General features: G+C 35.7%; 2 protein-coding genes across 2 annotated transcripts; both read right to left on the minus strand.

Moving 5' to 3' along the window:
• Positions 1-633: 633 nt before the first annotated feature.
• LOC114543512 (amiloride-sensitive sodium channel subunit alpha-like) lies at positions 634-9,200 on the minus strand. The gene is made up of 12 exons (XM_028562466.1): positions 9,015-9,200; positions 8,238-8,556; positions 8,114-8,191; positions 7,218-7,323; positions 6,481-6,687; positions 6,052-6,182; positions 4,731-4,894; positions 4,072-4,188; positions 3,368-3,473; positions 2,830-2,908; positions 1,181-1,253; positions 634-807 (listed from the first exon to the last, which is right to left on the minus strand). The coding sequence occupies exons 1-12, from the start codon at positions 9,195-9,197 to the stop codon at positions 634-636; spliced, it is 1,737 nt and encodes a 578-aa protein (XP_028418267.1). The 5' UTR covers positions 9,198-9,200.
• A 3,978-nt stretch (positions 9,201-13,178) lies between these two features.
• Positions 13,179-17,247, minus strand: LOC114543514 (amiloride-sensitive sodium channel subunit alpha-like). The gene is made up of 9 exons (XM_028562467.1): positions 17,128-17,247; positions 16,265-16,529; positions 15,761-15,842; positions 15,147-15,362; positions 14,735-14,865; positions 14,284-14,447; positions 13,701-13,817; positions 13,286-13,391; positions 13,179-13,198 (listed from the first exon to the last, which is right to left on the minus strand). Exons 1-9 carry the CDS (start codon positions 17,245-17,247, stop codon positions 13,179-13,181), a joined length of 1,221 nt encoding a protein of 406 aa, XP_028418268.1.
• Positions 17,248-17,752: the final 505 nt, after the last annotated feature.

Consider the following 17,752-nt stretch of genomic DNA (forward strand, 5'->3'; position numbering starts at 1 on the left):
GCTTAATAATGCATGCATGCATGTGACATCAATATTGTTGCCTGGAGTCTCATTGTCTACTTTGTAAAAAAAACTTTCAAACTTATTCGAACAGATGTGAGGGGGAATGCATGGGGGGTCTTTATTTTTCTAGCAAGACATTTGCTTGAGGGCAAAGGTAGTTGAGTTACCTAATCCGGTTCGGTTTTGAAATAATTTTAAAGGATTCTGTTATACATACATACAATTTTTCAGTTAACGCTGAATGTTTTGTTTCAAATGCATTTATTCAGGCAAAGAACGTGCCACCTTGTTGCGTAGTAACACATCACCGAACTAGGTTATTGGGGTGCTATTCAATTGTCTTCTATTTAAGTTTCTAAGTCAAACACGTAGTTCAAGCAAATGTGCCGTAAAATGAGCAATATTTATATGGTTGTTACATTATCTTCGTTGCAATGCATTGCATTAAAACATCGTTTTAAAACTAGGCTTATCTTAAAGTGCTTTAAAATCTTAATTTGTTTTTTGTTCGATTTGTTTAATTTGCGTTTTGTTTTAAATTCGTTGGTTTTTCTTATTAAATTTTATATTGCCGTTGACATGTGGGCTTTCTTTTTCTGTTTTCGTTTGCATTGGAGTTGCTGGTGTTCATCATTCCGCGGTATCTCCTATTTTAATCACACGATTTTCTCTGCGATTTTTGCACTTCATGTAAGCGAAAGTAATAATCTGAAATATCAACTCCAATATTTCACCACAAGTCAGAGCTGAGATGCCAATCCACAAACCAAGTTGACCTCCTATGTCAGCTAGAAGATTTGTTGTCTAAAAAATGCGACAAAATGAATGTCCTTCATTTACCGTGTAGAACGTATATCTCTTACACTATTCCTGCGAAATCCAATGCTTGTTGGAATAGCATTATAGTACATATAGATTAGCTTATTCATTGGATTAGCATTATAGTACATATAGATTAGCTTATTAATTGATTATACTAATAGTACGTATAGATTAGATTACTGGATTAGCATTTTAAAACGTATAGATTATCTTATTGGATTACCCTCATATGGTACGTACAGATTAGCTTATTGGATTAGCTTTATAGTACGTATAGATTGTCTTATTGAATTAGCCTTATAGTACGCTGATTCGTAGACCAACATGCACATATTTAAACCCTTACTCGACTTACTCCGTACGAAAACGTTTCTTCAATGACTTGGTAATTCAACTGACTGTAGAATATGTTCAGCAACAGCACGCTGCTATAGTAATGGAAGTTTAAATCAAAATGTCATCAACATTTTAATGACTGAATCAAGTAACAAATTTGACTTATGAGTAGAGACTAATGTTGTACCTCCTATTGGGCGCAGTCGCATCGTTCGATCTCAAAAAATTCTACAATGGCAAGAGATTGAATGTATTTAATGAAGGAAACATTAAGTGATTTAGCTTGTAAGTATTTGATACTGCAAAGCTTTTGGTCCGTTAACCCGGGCCGGGTCCGAGTCAACCTCGTACCAGTGTCTTTACCCTGCATGGGTACGAGGCTGGCTCCGAGTATTAAATACTTACGTGGTGTAACTACAAGCTATATTACTTATTGATGCCACCACGCAAACATACAAGAATATTATTGAAGGAAACATTGTCAGCCTGAAATGATCGTATTTTTTTTCGCGCACTATCCCCCATTTTCCGCAGTTGAGAATATATTCAATTATTTTCCGGTAGCCACATGCAACTATATCTATTTAACAACTATTCGTATAGTATAGCAATTTTTAGTATAATTACCATGGTGATTTTTTGAAAAGATGAAACTCTTGTAGAAAATATATGTTTTACAAACGTAAACAAATATCTCGACAGTTTTACGGCGATTCAAATTAAACAATTTTTTCGCAAAATAAAGTTAAAAAGAGTTCTACAATTTTTTTACCTTGAAAATAATTTTTTGTCTAATGTTTTTACTTCTTTTTTGCTCTCAGTTACGGTGTTTTCCTCAATATAACGTATTTATTTATCTGTTACTTTGACAGAAACAACTCGCCGCCATTTTGAAAGATTTCCTTAGGTGATTATTGCAATAAGGGCGAGAATTTTCATTAAGTACCTTGGTAATTATACTAAATACTATTAACAATCGACGTCGTCAACAACGATATTTATTATTTTCTGTCCAATGTACATCTGTTGTTAAATCTTTTGGTTAGAAGAGGTGGACAGACGCTTCAAGCGAAGGAAGTTTTGAACATGTGAATGGCAGGTCATTTTTTATAGGCAATGTAATTTCGATGCTGTGAATCAGTTACACTCGTAATAAGGGCGGTATGGCTGATGTAATGCGACAAAATTTTCCCTGAAATTAACTGCAGTTAATTCGAAAGCAAGGAGAACGTGAGAGGGAGCCAGCGTGTTAAAATCAACAGTATATCATATTTTGGAAATGTAGCGGTCCAAATCTAGACAATTTTAAATCCTTAATCCTTATTGCAAGTAAGCCTCCAACACGACAAATTTGGAGTACTGCAACGAGAATTTTGTTGGGAAGTTAGATTTTCAGAAACATTTACATACCATATGCGCACTAGATATAAATGTCTTCCCTGAAAATTTCAAACAATCAACAATCAAGTTCACAAATAACATTCCCGTCATAAAAACATTTCTCATTCATTTCACGAAACTATAAAATTTATTCAGAAGAGGGAATTTTATTCAATTCTTCAGAAAAGAAAGTAAACAAGTATCTGTCTTTTATATTTACAAAATATTTTTAAATGAAGTAAATTCCTCTGAAGGCTAAAATATACGCGATGGTAGTTCTAAACATACCTGCATGGTCGCTTGCATCTCTGGATGCATGGTAATTGATCTTTGCTGAAAAGATACTTCACTCTCTGCAAACACTGCCCTAAAAACAAAAAAAATAGTAGCGGTCTCGTGGATATCAAAATTGTTTCCCCTTGGTCATACCCACGTATACGGTACTAGTTAACTCTCGGGTATTTTATATTTTACTGGGTAGCGCCGCTTCCATTTATTTTTCTCACACAAAACGAATGAAAATAACGCTATTCGAAGGAAAAGACGTGTCAAGCAATATTTTGTGTTGGTCGTGTAGCTGAATAGAACTTAGAAACATCGTTTAAAATTCTTGAAACCGACACGGTGTCCTCATGGCGCACATTCATGCAAGTTATGGGAAGAAGGCACATACAATAAACTTGGCATTTGCTATATAATCTCTTACTGCTGTCCAACAGTTGCCTGTTGCATGGCGTCAAAAAAACCCCAAATCAAAATCCAATCAAAATTCCAAATCCAGATTTCGAATCTAATCAAATTTTAAAGATTATACATCAAATCTTACTATTTGACTTCATGAAAAGGTCGCATGGTTTGTCTGTTGGATAGGCGGCTTCTGCGCATTTACACATGGCCAGTTGACTTTCTCCCAAACAAGAATTCAGACATGCCTGTTATAGAGAGGCAGAAGAAATTATGATAAAGGAAAATTTTAAGGGGTTATACGGAAGCAGCATCGAAAACAGCAGGAACAGCGAAGTTAGCATTATTGTTAAGATATATACCATTTTAAATGATAACTTATTTTATGAATAGTCCTTTCCCCTTTTTGCTTTCAAGCGCCCAATGCGTGACGATAGTTGATTATCAAGGTCAATTTGAGTTGTGATTTCGCCATGTTCAGGAGAGATTTAGTTTAACAAAGGAGCAAAAAGAATCTCGGCAATGTTTTTTTACAAACAAAATCGCTTCTATCAGCAGAGCGATATTGCAACTCAAAGTTGCTTGATAATCAACTATCGTCACGCATTGCGTGCTGGAAAGCTAAAAGGGGAAATGTCTATTGTTATTAGCTAGCTTTTGTCGCAAGAAATGTTAGAAATCCTCGACGTTATTAAATAATAATTTATAAGTTATTTACCGGTCGTGAGACCCGGATGAGATCCGTGCCGCATACATTTAATACATATGGCGTACCGTTAGAAATATTTTGGGATTTTCAAATTAGGTTGCCTTTCCTTAATAAGAGATCGACGGTACTTAACAGACCTGCAAAGAGTAGCGTGTAACATTTTTGTTTTTTCTGTACAAGTTGTCTTGAGATAGTGGAACACTTTCATCCAAACAGCTTCCATCGCTGAACCTGTCCAATCTTTTCATCATTGTCTGCAATCAGACACAGAACAAACAAATAAGAAAATATTTATTTTAGATTATCATTTGAAACATATTTCTAGTAAATTTAATCTTATTTTCCGTCCCTCCTTACAAATACTTTGATCAAACGAAAAAAAATGTCCGCCACCTTGTAAAACAACATGTACAGTAATTCCAGTGAACTCAGAAAATGCTTAAACATCAGAAAATGCTTAAAATAAATGGGTCATAGGTCTCTCCTATGTTTGGCTAAAGAATCTTTTTGTATTGTATTAATGTGCCTGAGAATATCTTTATGATTGCGGTATAAACTATATTGTCGTTATTATATTAAAAACAATGTATATTTTATTTTTCTGATATATTAGTTTTTCAACTGATCCAAAAAAGCGTAAATTGACGTCATCTCCTCGAAGATATATGACAACTATAACACAGATAATTTTATACATTGCCCGGCTAATAGTTTCGAAAAATACACAACTTCAAAGTATTTCGGAATCGTTAGATTTTAAATGATTTTAGTATCTTCGTATAATTTCAATACTCACTCTTGATAGGCCAACCGAGGTCGCCATACCTGGGGCGACACTAAATCCTTCTTCAAAAGGAAAATGCATAACTCCTTGTTCATGCAACACAACCCGCACACCTGCCTCATGCGATAGTTCACCAATGTATTCATTCTCTTCGATGTCAAGTTCAAGCACTAGCCCTGTGTGTGAATAAAAGAGTAGTACAACTCAGTATTTCATACGAAACCTGCAGACTCGTATTGCAGTTTGGGACATTAATATAGGAGCTCATAATATTGCGGTCAAGGCTTTTTCAGATATGACAGATCACCTCGTTACTAGGCCTTCAACTCGTACGCGGCCACAATATCCAATATGGCGACTAGACGAAAGGAGTGTAATCTTATGCAGTTTGTCTTTGAAAGTGTAAGAAATATTTTTAACTAAACACGAAGAAACACATGTATAAATTAACACTCATTATGTTTGGTCGCCATATTGGATATTGTAACACGGTGCTCTGACGTATCTGAAATAGACGAAAGCTTCCGAGCACTGCGACATGTCCCTTGGGTTGGGTTGGGTTGGGTTGGGTTGGGTACTTGGGTACTTGGGTACTTGGGTACTCGGGTTGGGTTAGGTTGGGTTGGGCTGGACTGGGCTGGGTTGGCTTGGGTTGGTATAAAATAGAACAGTTTTTAACGAACAGAAAGGTCTACATAATTTTATTGTATAAATGTTTTAATCTACTAGCCTATCTACTTTTATAAATTATGCATTTTATATACTTTTTATTAGTTTGTAACACTATTCTGTGCTACCCTCATTAAATAAAGAGGTTATTTACTTACATACTTACGTGTAGATGTTATTTAAATCGCCTATCATTTGTAAAGGTTACCAAGGAAATATGTAATCACTAATGTGTTGTTTTATTAGATGTTTAGTGAATATAACAAACTCATCGTCAGAAATCTTGGACATTGAGTTTTATCAAGAAAGTCAACTTGGAACAACTTCGTGCAGCATTTCAATAAAAATTTGCCGAATTTCGACAGGAGGTAAGATTGAACTACACGATATTGTCGTTACTAATTTAAAAAATTGTATCCGTATTGTGTAATCTGCTCTCAATCCTGCGATATTTACACGCCCTATTAGAGAAAAGGTTGCTGGAATAGTTTCATGAATAGAGTTGAAAACCATTGTTAAAAATTGCGCTTAAGTTCATTTTAAAAATTTCTTCAGTTTTTACAGTCCAAAATCACTAAAATATTAGTAACGCTAGACAGTTGCTACACCACTACATACATGTATTGCAATAATGCGACATTCGCTTTCTGAATAACGTTTGTACCTTGAGATGGTCCCGGTTTAGATGATTTTAAAACCCGAGTTGGGTTATCTTTTTGATCTACGCCATTGTTAAAAGTGTAGCAGTTTCCGTATCTATAATTCCAACTTGATGTCCAAAACTTGCTTAGATTTCTACAAAGAGATCAATTAATTAAATGCTGAGCTGCTTTTATTAATAAATTTCCGAATTTTCAGAATTTAAACGATACAAACGTCATCACAATGCATTGTTAAATCTTTGTAATTGTAATATTCTATCCCTTGCTTTCCTAACGAGCAAACTACAGTAATTTTGTTAAAAAGGGAAGTGTTAACCGACTTGTAACTAAAATCTGCAAGAATGGTAGCTAAAATCTGCAAGGAATCGTATTTTTATATACCAAAGAGGGGTATTTGATTCTTTGAATACAGAGAATAGAAACTTAGTTACCCTGTTGTTGCACAGTCGACACCCTTCCACGTACAGCCTTTTATTAAATCAGCGTCATAATGTCCAAGCGAAAATAGAGTCTTTGGATCCTCTGCTCCGATATATGACTCGATCTTCAATCTCAGTTTAGCTTCGGGGCTTAAATCACTATCGTCTGGGTATTCATCTGCAATGTCGCTATAGGAGGTGTCCGTATAATCGTAATTCCTTTAAATAAATGAATAAGTCAGAATTAAGCGCAAACCTGATGTCTTGAGGGTAGCGCACACAGAAAACCAAAGCCTATTACTGGCCACATATTTTGTAGGTGAACATCAATCGTGTAATAGCTTTTGTTTTCGTAGTGCTAAAGCAGAAATTTTGTTAATATAATATAGATGGTTCGAAGACGGATTAAAATGCGCTCTTCCTTCCATTTCTATAAAATCTTTTTGCTTAGTTTTTGTGAAAAAATCGTTCCCATCTAACCGAGAGATGTGGTTTGGATTAGCTGCCTGTCCTTGGCTTCGACAACATGTTAATCAGAAGATTTAACTTTATCAGAAGATTTTTTCATTTTGCGTAACAATAGCAACATTATACAAGTATTGTTTTGCTTGCATTTATTAGTTCATTAACTTGCTAAACGAGGACCTTGTTCCATTAACTATATGCGTGCATCATCAACCGCCCAGATGTCCGCTAAATAGACGACAGATGGAAGAATTTACTGGTCAAATTGAAATTTAAATATTTACCAAGCATCTCCATAGGCTGTTGTGCTATCAGAATATTCATTTTTGGGATCTTTATTTTCCCCGCTAGAAGATGGTGTATGTACTTCCCGCTTTTTCCTTCGTTTACCTGTTAGTTAAACGTTTTGGTAAATACTTGCAATGGTTTTATACTGGATGAGACAACAACAGGTTTAATTATATACTTTCTTTAATCAGGGGCAAATACTGCAATTTCATTAGTTAAGAGGGGCAAAATTTAATGTATTAAACTTCAACAAACTGTGTTTTAGTATTTTTCCTGAAAACAAGTTGATTACAGAAGGCATATAACTAATAAGTAATAGAACGAGTTAAGTCGTGCAATTAATAGCAAATCATACTCGCGCGATGAACAAATCAACCTCCCCATATACGCGGTCGGTTAATTTTGTAATCACTCGTACGATTTAGCCATTAATAGCACGACTGTTCGTTCTATTACCATTATTAATTAAAATCACGATTTCCGTCACCAGTGAAAAATTTAAGATACTTTAACGACCGTTTACACTTGCATTTTTTGCTGCGATTTTATGTGCGATTTTCTTTCTTTGGTAGATTTGAACGAGTGAATTAGTTACGGATGTTGAAATTGGAGCTCGTACACATCAGAGCATTCGTAGCTAATTACTCGTTCACATCTATCAAAGGAAGAAAATCGCACATAAAATCGCAAGTGTAAAGGGCCCTTTAGTAGTGAGATCACTTAGTTTCAAAACATAATTCACAGATTTTCAGCCGATTCGAATTCCAGGCAGAGCTTGAGGCGAGTTATTACTTAAAATATTTGTTTTCCGATAGTTACTTAATGCCATTCAGAATGAGACTTGCAAAAATTTCAATGCAAAGATGAAATTGAAAGATAACTTTACACTTACGACTAACAGTAGAACTCATAGCTGCACTCGGTTGTTGGGTAGCACTAGCACTATTAACTTCAGTCGGTTGGCTGGTAACATTTACAATTGTTACAATACGTCGTGAGTGTTATAAGAGTTTCACTTGGACTCTGAGTAGCGCTAACGTTGGTAACATTTACAATTGGTTGCATTGGTGAGGTAACATTAACCACTACAGTCGGTTGTATGCTGCTATTAAGAGTCCCACTTTTACCAGCGTTAACAATTCCAGGACCAGCGAAGCCTCCAGGCAGCTGGGTTGAATTGCTTGAGAAATTTCCCCTCGAGGTTCCGTTGACAGCGGCCCCACTGTATAAATAGTCGTAAGCGAACTTTTCTACCAACTCATCGGGCAGCTTATTCATCTGGCTCGCCTTTATCAGGTTCAAATTACAAATCGTGACGGCAGGAAATTTCAGTTGCTGGAATTATGTAAAAGAGAATCTCGTTATAGAGGCTCTGGTTAAGCCTATTTCTGGAATACATCACATTGTAGGTGGAAAGTAACAAAAAAATATTCAAAATGGCTAAGCTATTCGGCGAATTTTCGTTCCATAAGAGAACCATGCAGGCTTAATTGCTGCAACAATTTCTCTAGCCTAGTAGGTCTAAATTACAGGCTTTGGTATTGCCTACTGTACATAGGTGGATAGATTTTTTTTGCATTATTGGCCCATTTGGACATTTAACTTTACTTATTGCATACGGTATATTGACTGTTGTTAAATTACGTGCCGTTTTTTGAGTATTTGCATGGTGATGTCATGATTTGAAACTTGGTCTGAACGCTATCACATGCTGAAATGTTTTTCGGTTACCGCATACTAACAACCAGGTCAGTTGGAAAAGCTCCTTGCTTTTTTCTTCGTAAAAACCCTACCTTCTCAAATGTAACTGTTACAGATGTCTGTACAGGTCGTGACAGAAACAATTTAAACAGTTCCGATACTTCGAAGACGAACATTCCAAATGCGCCCAAAACAGCAACGACCCAGAATATTCTCCAAGCAATTGACGTTGCAGCAACGAGCCTTGCAAACCCATGTCCGGTTGTATAACCCATGAAATCGACCAAAATTTCACGAAGTGATCTTTGCTTTGCCATCTCTTTCTCTGAGCTCATAATGTTGCTTGTGCTATCCATACACAGTGGCGGATCTAAGGGTGTGCAGAATAAATTACACAGCTTAATTTTAAATTCAAAATAGCTTTATTAATAACAACGCTATTGGTTATAGATTTGATAAGAATATTTTTACATTAAAATCTGCGAATGCGATTCCGATTTTAAGCTGTAGTAATTTATTCTGCGCACCCCTAGATCCGCGACTGTCCATACAGTATCTGACGACAATAATAAAAATATATAAATCTTGATCGCTTGTCATTGAGGCATTGCCAATTAAGTTTGCGTTTTCACTCAGTTTGCCTCCTGGGGCCAGTTGTATATAAATACTAGATGTTATTTTGAATAATATACTTTTATTCTTCCGAAATCTCCCGAGCATTACATTTTCTAACTAGCGAGGTCTTACATTTCTTTGTACAAGTAGAGCAACGGAACCAGAAAGTTAAAATAGCAATTTATTATATAACATTTTGTTTTCAGATCGTAAGTTCGCTTCATTTACAACCCACTAAAAAGGGACTATTTTATTTCTCCGGTGGTTTTTGTTTGGTTTTGGTGGCAGAGTTGGCTAGGCAAGCCGCAGTCAATCAGCGTGCGCCAGAAAGCGAGGGGGTTTAACTCGCGTAATTTGGGTACATAATTTTGTAATTTTTGTACCATTATTGAGAATAATTTTTGTGGTAAACACTATATTAGAGGTACGAATGATATTACAATAAAAAATTTGTAAGTCCGGTGTTATAAATTGTCTAAGATAACGGTGTCTGATTAAGCATTCCGCGATTGGCCCCTTCACCAAAATATACTGTAAACTATTAAAATATACTGTAAACTATGATTTATCAACATAACTGCATACAATGAGATTATGAGACGATTTCAAATCAAATCGAAACTGTTTTAGCTGTAGTAAGTTGACTAAGTTCTGTTTAAAAAGGTATTTTCAAATTGTTTATGAGCTTGACCTTCGAAGTTTGTTTTGAACTTCGAACATTCGAAACATAATTGCGAACTTCGCAACGAACTTCGCAACCGCGCTTTGAAAGTTATATGAAATCGACAATAACTGTTGTTAAGGAATTGGCCATCAGGTTCGTAGTGTGTTTCTGAATTAACTAGGATTTAACAACTCGCTTCGCGAATTCAAATATTACATCGGGAAACAATGTATTAACTGAGTTTTGTTTTGTAGTTACGCTCCTGGTGTTCTATCAGATTTTTGCTTGGAAACTCCTGCCTCAGTTTTGTAAACAGTTTTCATACCTTTCCTTAAGTTTTACGTTCTTTCTTTCGTGGGATTTTGCAGCATTCGTACCGACTATGTATTCCGTGTGCCGGCTTTCAAATACCAGCTGCTGTGTATATAATAAGCATTGATGTTTGGCAAGTTAAAAAGAAACATTTTTCTGGTACCCGTATTTTGTGGTTCTTTAATGTATCGTTAATTATTATCGGTCGGCAAACGTAACGGAGGTTGTCCTTTGAAAATACAAACTCTGTTTTAAATTCTAACTTGAAAATGAAAACTTTTTTAAAATATGATAGGTTATCGCTAATTTGGACTCGTCAACTTAAAAATTCTGACTTTTTAAAGATACCTGAGATTACAGCTGACAACATATCTTGCCCAAAGGATAAATTGTCGCGTGCACAGTTTTCTGCAAACAAACTGTCGACAAGTTGTGTTTAATTGTCCCAAGCTGTTGACAACAAGTTTGGTACAAACATGATCTAAATATATTCGCTACAATCTTGTGTTACTAAGTTTCAAGCTACGTTGTTATATCATAGCTCAGTATCATACTTGTTGTCGACATACTTGTATACAATAATATTCCTTTAGGCGGCCAAAATGAATCATATATTGAATTGAAATAATGTATTTCGTTATGAATTTAGCGGTGAAATTGCATTTCTCGAACCCTTAACTTGTTTAGTGTATTCGTGGCTAGAATAATCCCCAAAAGACAATAACAAATTTACGCTCTTGAACTATTTCTATACATGACTGATGACACATATTTAAAAAATGCATATTTTATAGCACAACCAAAAAGCAGCGTCTTCTATCAGTAAGTAAGCTGAGTAAGCCTGATCTACTGCTCCTCATTGATGAGGGCCATGAAATCGAAAGCTTAAAATGTTTTTGTCTATTTTAAACAGTTTTTATACCACATTTAATGTGAAGTTATTTGGTAGTATATTTATAGCAGAAGAATTGAGGGTATTTCATTCTAGTGGATGTACTGATGTTAAAAAAAACAACAATTCATAATTCTCCTTCCAATGTAAGCAACCGCTATGATGCTATAAGATGCTATAGTTTGGCTTATATCCTGTCATATAGTAAAATATTCAGTTCTCTCTTCCGTTCTTGTTTGTGCGTTGGTGTTCATTCGTCATTCCGCGTAGCCTCCGATTTTAATCACCCGAGTTTCATTTCGTTTTTTAAACTTCATGTAAAAAAATGTAAGAATCTGAAATATCAACTCTAATACTTCGCCACAAGTCAGAGCTGAGATGCCAATCCACAAACCAAGTTGACCTCCGATGTCAGCCAGAAGATTTGTGGTCTATAAAAATGCGCAAGAATTATATACTGAACAAGATTCTTTCAAAAACCGCCTAAATATTCGACTATTATCATTAATATTATTGTCAAAAATAATGTAATTATTATTCAAGGCAGTTTTATCAGCTTCGCTTTTTTGGGTCGCTAGAATTTCTTCTTTCTTGGCAGTAAAAAAGATTTAACGGGAAATCTTTTATGCGGCTTTTTTATTGAGAATATTTTTTTAAAATTATTATAAAATTCTGTAAAAATCCATGTGTCCAAGTGGAATGGTGTGGCCTGGTGACCTTAAAATCTAATTTAACAAATTTTAGAAGGGCGGCCTTTAGGCCAAGGCCAATATTAAAATCTTGAACGCGTTTTGTATTCGACTAACTTGTTCAATTCCTTACCCCGTACGAATATGATTCTTCAATGACATGATAATTCAACTGACTGTAGAATACATTCAACTGGAGTACACTACTACAATAATAGAAATTCAAATTCCAGTAATTATTATGAATATTGTCAATGAATAAATCAAACTCATTAATAATGCATAAGCATTTTAGCCAATGAAATTAACCCTAAGAAGTCATATGTGGTGGCTTTATGCGTGTGAAGTACCACGAAGGATAGCGCCTTGTATAATTTGTCACGTTCCTTATTATTCTTTACAAGTCATAATGTTTCATCCTAATTGGTTGTACACATGGAGCAAATTTATTGGTCGACAGCAATACGGCGTATTTGAAATAATTTAAAACACTTGAACTCGCGTTTTAGATATGATAAAACGCTCCTTTGCGTGCTTTGAATACTACTTCATGTAAAATTTAACAGATGCCTTGAAGCCATCAGCTCATCCAATATGTGTGTTGTTATCGTGACCCGACGCTGTACCTTCTATTAGGCATGGGCGATCCGCTTTTTTCCAAAAATGTCTAAAACAGTGAAAAATTATATGTATTTAGTTGCGAAGACATTGCCAGCCACAGTCCAATGGGTATGCACTTTTTTACATGATAACAAAAATGCAGCAATCACAACGACGTTGACGTCGCCGCATGTCTGCAAGGTCAACTTGTTGGAAGATCAACCTTTCACAATAAATATACATACCATGTGTGCGGTTGATGGCCACTGTGATATACTTATTGTCTTTTCATAAACGTCTTCTCTAAATATATCATTTAAAACATCAATCAATTCGACAATTTTTAATAGTCTGATTAGTCCAAGATCATGAATAAATTTTCCGAATTAGCTTGTGAACGAAATTGTAAAAGTTTTTCCATACTGAGTAAAGAAAAACTTGCCTGCATGGGCGCTTGCATTTCTTGATGCACGATAATTGATCTTTACTGAAAAAGATATTTCACTTAAGCAAACAGTTTCCTAAACAAACAAATTAGTATATTATTTACAAGATTTAAAATCCTAAAAATTAAAACATAATAAATCTTACTTTCTCTTGGATTGAAAAGGTCGCATGGTTTGCCTGTTGGATAGGAGACGTCTGCGCATTTACACATGGCTAGTTGACTTACTCCCAAACAAGAGTTCAGACATGCCTGTTTATGGGAATGCATATAGAGAAAGTTTTGATAGAAGAAATGCTTGAGTGCTTACGACAGAAACGCTGGGTAACGATGGCCCAATAAAATTAGCATTGATTGCGTAATGTCAAAAAGTTTCAAATTTTTAAAATAATCAATGATATTTGCATTTGGATCAAGATTGAGTATTTCGAAAACAATTAAAGCAAGTTGCTAAATTCTATAAAGCAATGCTAATATTAAATTAGGTAATTTTTTATATCACAGGTGACCATTTGAATAAAGAGATTCATCGTAAATAAATGTTCGAGTGTTCTTTCAAACCTGCATAGAGTAGCGTGTAATATTTTGTTTTCCCCTGTACAAGTTGTCTTTAGCTAGTTGAACACTTTTATCGAAACAACTTCCATCGTCGAACCTGTCCAATCTCTTCATCATTGTCTGCAATAATAATAAAAATATAGCATGTGCGTACTTTACTCCATAGAAACAATACTTTGTTCGTAGAAAAAACGTCCATTATCTTTTTTTGTAAATATGTTATCCCGTCGCTACCTTTGGAACCAAATTGAAGGACCATTTCTTTGTTTCTCAACTCGCAGTTGATCGCACTGATTTATCTGAACCTTCAAACTGGCTTCAAAGATATGAGATAAATCAGTTATCGTTCCAGTCTTTCTAATCTATAGAGTTCTCCGGTTACGGGGTCACGCAATGCTCTTTCTATACAACCGCAAACCTCAGTAATAAATGGATCGCTCTATGGCTATAACACCTTTTGCAAAGTCACCAAAAGTCTAGAACAAACTTCAAACAGAATGAAAGAACACGAAATATAAGACGAGGTACGGTGAAAGAAGTGGAAAAAAGATTTACGGTTTTTCAAGACGTTTATTTCCATACTTACTTTCGTTATTCCAACCGAGGTCGCCATACCTGGGGCGACACTAAATCCTTCTTCATAAGGAAAATGCATAACTCCTTGTTCATGCAACACAACCCGCACACCTGCCTCGTTTGAGAGTTCACCAATGTACTCATTCTCTTCAATGTCGAGTTGAAGAACTAAACCTGCGCGTAAATAGTTGAACACAAAGTTGGCAGACTCATTTGCAATTTGGCAAAAGGATATAGCTTGTCTAGAAAGCGCTTGTGTGATGGAGTGACCGCAGGCGCATGTAGTGATGCCGTCATTTTGTGGTTATGAAAAAAGTTACACTGGTTTTAATCTGGAAAACTCCGGTTGTATACATCGAAGTTTGGAAAGTAACCTTTTACATCAATATGTCGTGTGGTCGTTTGCTGATGTAGCAAAATTGGTACATTTATATATTATTTGAACGGAATAAAAACAATACCTTGGGACGGTCCTGGTTTAGATGATTGTAAAACCTCAATTGGGCTGTCTTCATAATCCACGCCATTGTTGAAGGTATAACAGTTGCCGTATTTATAATTCCAACTCGAAGTCCAAAGCTTGCTGAGATTTCTATAAACGGAGCAATTTATGAATGTGGCGAAAACTGGTTCCGAGTGTCACCGAGATTGACTGATAACATTAGAGATCCAAATGGTGATGAACAGTCCGTGATGTAAACAGACGCTAGCTTTGCAATTTGAATTGCTGTCATGTACTGCAAAAATATTGAACCTGAATAGTTTTCAATTTGCTCTTCACTTAATGAATATAAAACGAAGTTTATATTCAGAAAAGTTCAAACATGCAAATATGCGTTCAGCATCTATTTCATCTGAAATCGACACTATTACCCTTTTGCACAGTCAACGCCTTTCCACGTACAACTTTTTATCAAGTTTTCTTGTTGATGGCCATACGATATTAGACGGTCTGGATCCTCTCCTCCGATATATGATTCGACATTCATTTTTAGGATCATATCCGGGCTTGAATTTTCTACACCTAGGAAGTCTTTAAACACATCTGGAAAAATTTCCCCGAGTCCCAAATCATCGTCATCACTAGAGCTATAAGATAAAGTTAATAGATTAAACTTCTTAACTGAATGTGACAGCTGTACTGAAGAACATATTAAACTGAGGTCTTAACAATTGGGCAAATACCTCACGGAGGCCGGTGAAGAAGGGGACACTGACTCTTGATCAAAGTGTATTGCGGATTCGCTTCGATTAATTAGCCTCTGCCCACACCCCTCTCTGTGGTACATTTGAGTTTTTTTAAGGTATTGCATTTCATTCTGTCTGAAGATTACGTTAGATGAAGTCGAAAATTTGCATTATCAACCTGTGTTTGGCTTGCATGAATGATATATTCACTTTAAAGATGTCTTTTCTTTTCGGAATTTATTTTTTAATAATTTGTTTTTACGTTACTTTTACTGGATTAATCGAAATAAACTACTTACCCACGATCTTCGGGGGTCCTGTTATCTCCACCAGAGCCTCCACCTTCCTCGCCATCAGAAGGTGGGTTTTTTCTTCGTGCAGCTATTAAAGTGAAATTAATCAAAATTAATGAATCAAAATTAATTGCTATTCAATATTTAATCCTCAAAGACAGATTTTCAAGCCTTTGTTGACTTTTTCACTCTTGACTTTTTCGAAAAGCAAGTTGAAAATATTTTCTTAATCTGCGAATCTGCTCAAAGCCATTTTGTTTACGCTTTAAGAATATTTATTTTTGGCGGGCTTTCTGCAAATTGTCAACACTCAACCGCGCCAGGGCTTGGGAACTACAGCGTGGGATGACCGACCGAACTTCGCTCCAAAAAAGTGTTATTGTATCGATTTTGACGTCAGCACCTGAAACAACGGGCCAACTTCAAAATACCGAAAGTTATCCGAGCAAATTCGACCAATCAGGAACGAGAATAAAATTTGAAAATATAATAAAGTTATATATTTCTTACGTTCTGAAGTAGAATTGATGCCATCATCCGTTTCTTCGGTAACATTGTTAACAGCCCCGTCGAAATAATCACTTGTATTAAATCCGCTGCCCAAAGTTCCGTTCAAATCCCCAAAAAGGTTGTCCGTGAAGATGTCGAAGGGAGTACGGTTCTTGGTGATGTTGACCGTAAAAAATTTGTCTATCAAATGCATTGGCAACATCGTCATTTTGCTTTTCCTTATCACGTTCAAATTACAAATTGTGACGGCAGGAAATTTGAGTTGCTGTAATTTAATTAAGAAGAATATAAGGTGCCGAGGCTTGGATAAATGTGCCGGTGTTCATTTAGATAGCCAGGCCGTTGCTCGACCGCTTAATTTGGAGGAGAGGTGCATATTCGTGTATTCTTGTTTACATATCATAGAAACAATAAATGTTTTAAGCTGTGCAGTCATGAATGTTCAAAACTTTTCCACTGGTGTGTTTATATAGATAGATCTTATTTCCGAAAAATCTGATGTATAATAGGACTTGGCATCTGTTTCACGCCCACGGGCCGGTTGTTCAAAAGCCGGTTAACCCTAACCCGAAACTGTTAGTAAAACCTTTCAATAGTGTTTAATTCATTAAGAATTATACGTGTTACGTGTCTCCGCTCCTTATTCATCCATTTTGAATCGAAGTTAACCCAGGATTAAAAAGTTAACCCACCTAGCTAGCAGGGTTAATTTTTTTATCAATTTTAACCCAGGGTTAACGCTATCCGGGCTTTGAACAACACGTTTTTAACCCAGGTTTAAGGACCCAGATTTAGCCCTAACCCAGAGTTGAATTTACCCTGCTTTTGAACAACCGGCCCCAGTGGTGAACAACCACGCATACCTTCTCAAAGGTGACAGTTACAGACGTCTGTACAGGTCGTGATAGATAATGTCTGAACAGGTCAGATACTTGGAAGACAAACATTCCAGTTGCGCCCAAAACAGCAACGATCCAGAACATTCTCCAAGCAATTGACGTTGCAGCAACGTCTTTCTGCGGCAAATAACGACAAAATAATACTTGTAAATACGTGTAAAGAAATTCTACTTTGCAATGTTTTATTTTTCCACTTTTTGGTCGAACACATAATCCAATGTGTAATCACATCCTATATAGGATTGAATTCGTGTATTTAGTATTTACTGAACAAGGAATAATTACCAAATTTTCGCTCGGATGTTCTTGTGATAGATGTGGTAGATGTGAAAGATGCGAATATTTATAAATGCTGTGATTGCACTTGTGATGAACGGCCATCACGCTTATTCGACAGCTGTAACACTTTTAGTTATATCTGACCAAAGGGAGACATGAATAACATTATATTAAAATCGCAATGAAATTTTTTAATAGCTTTTATAAGGATAATTATTTTGAAGGTAATTACCATTAGTATTAAAGAAACGAATGATTTCACGACGAGATCTTTGTTATCTGGGGTTTCATTAGTGTTGTCGAGTAGCTA

The sequence above is a fragment of the Dendronephthya gigantea genome, unplaced genomic scaffold (genome assembly GCF_004324835.1).
Source record: "Dendronephthya gigantea isolate DGI-Jeju-01 unplaced genomic scaffold, DenGig_1.0 000471F, whole genome shotgun sequence".
In the NCBI taxonomy this organism is placed as follows: domain Eukaryota; kingdom Metazoa; phylum Cnidaria; class Anthozoa; order Malacalcyonacea; family Nephtheidae; genus Dendronephthya; species Dendronephthya gigantea.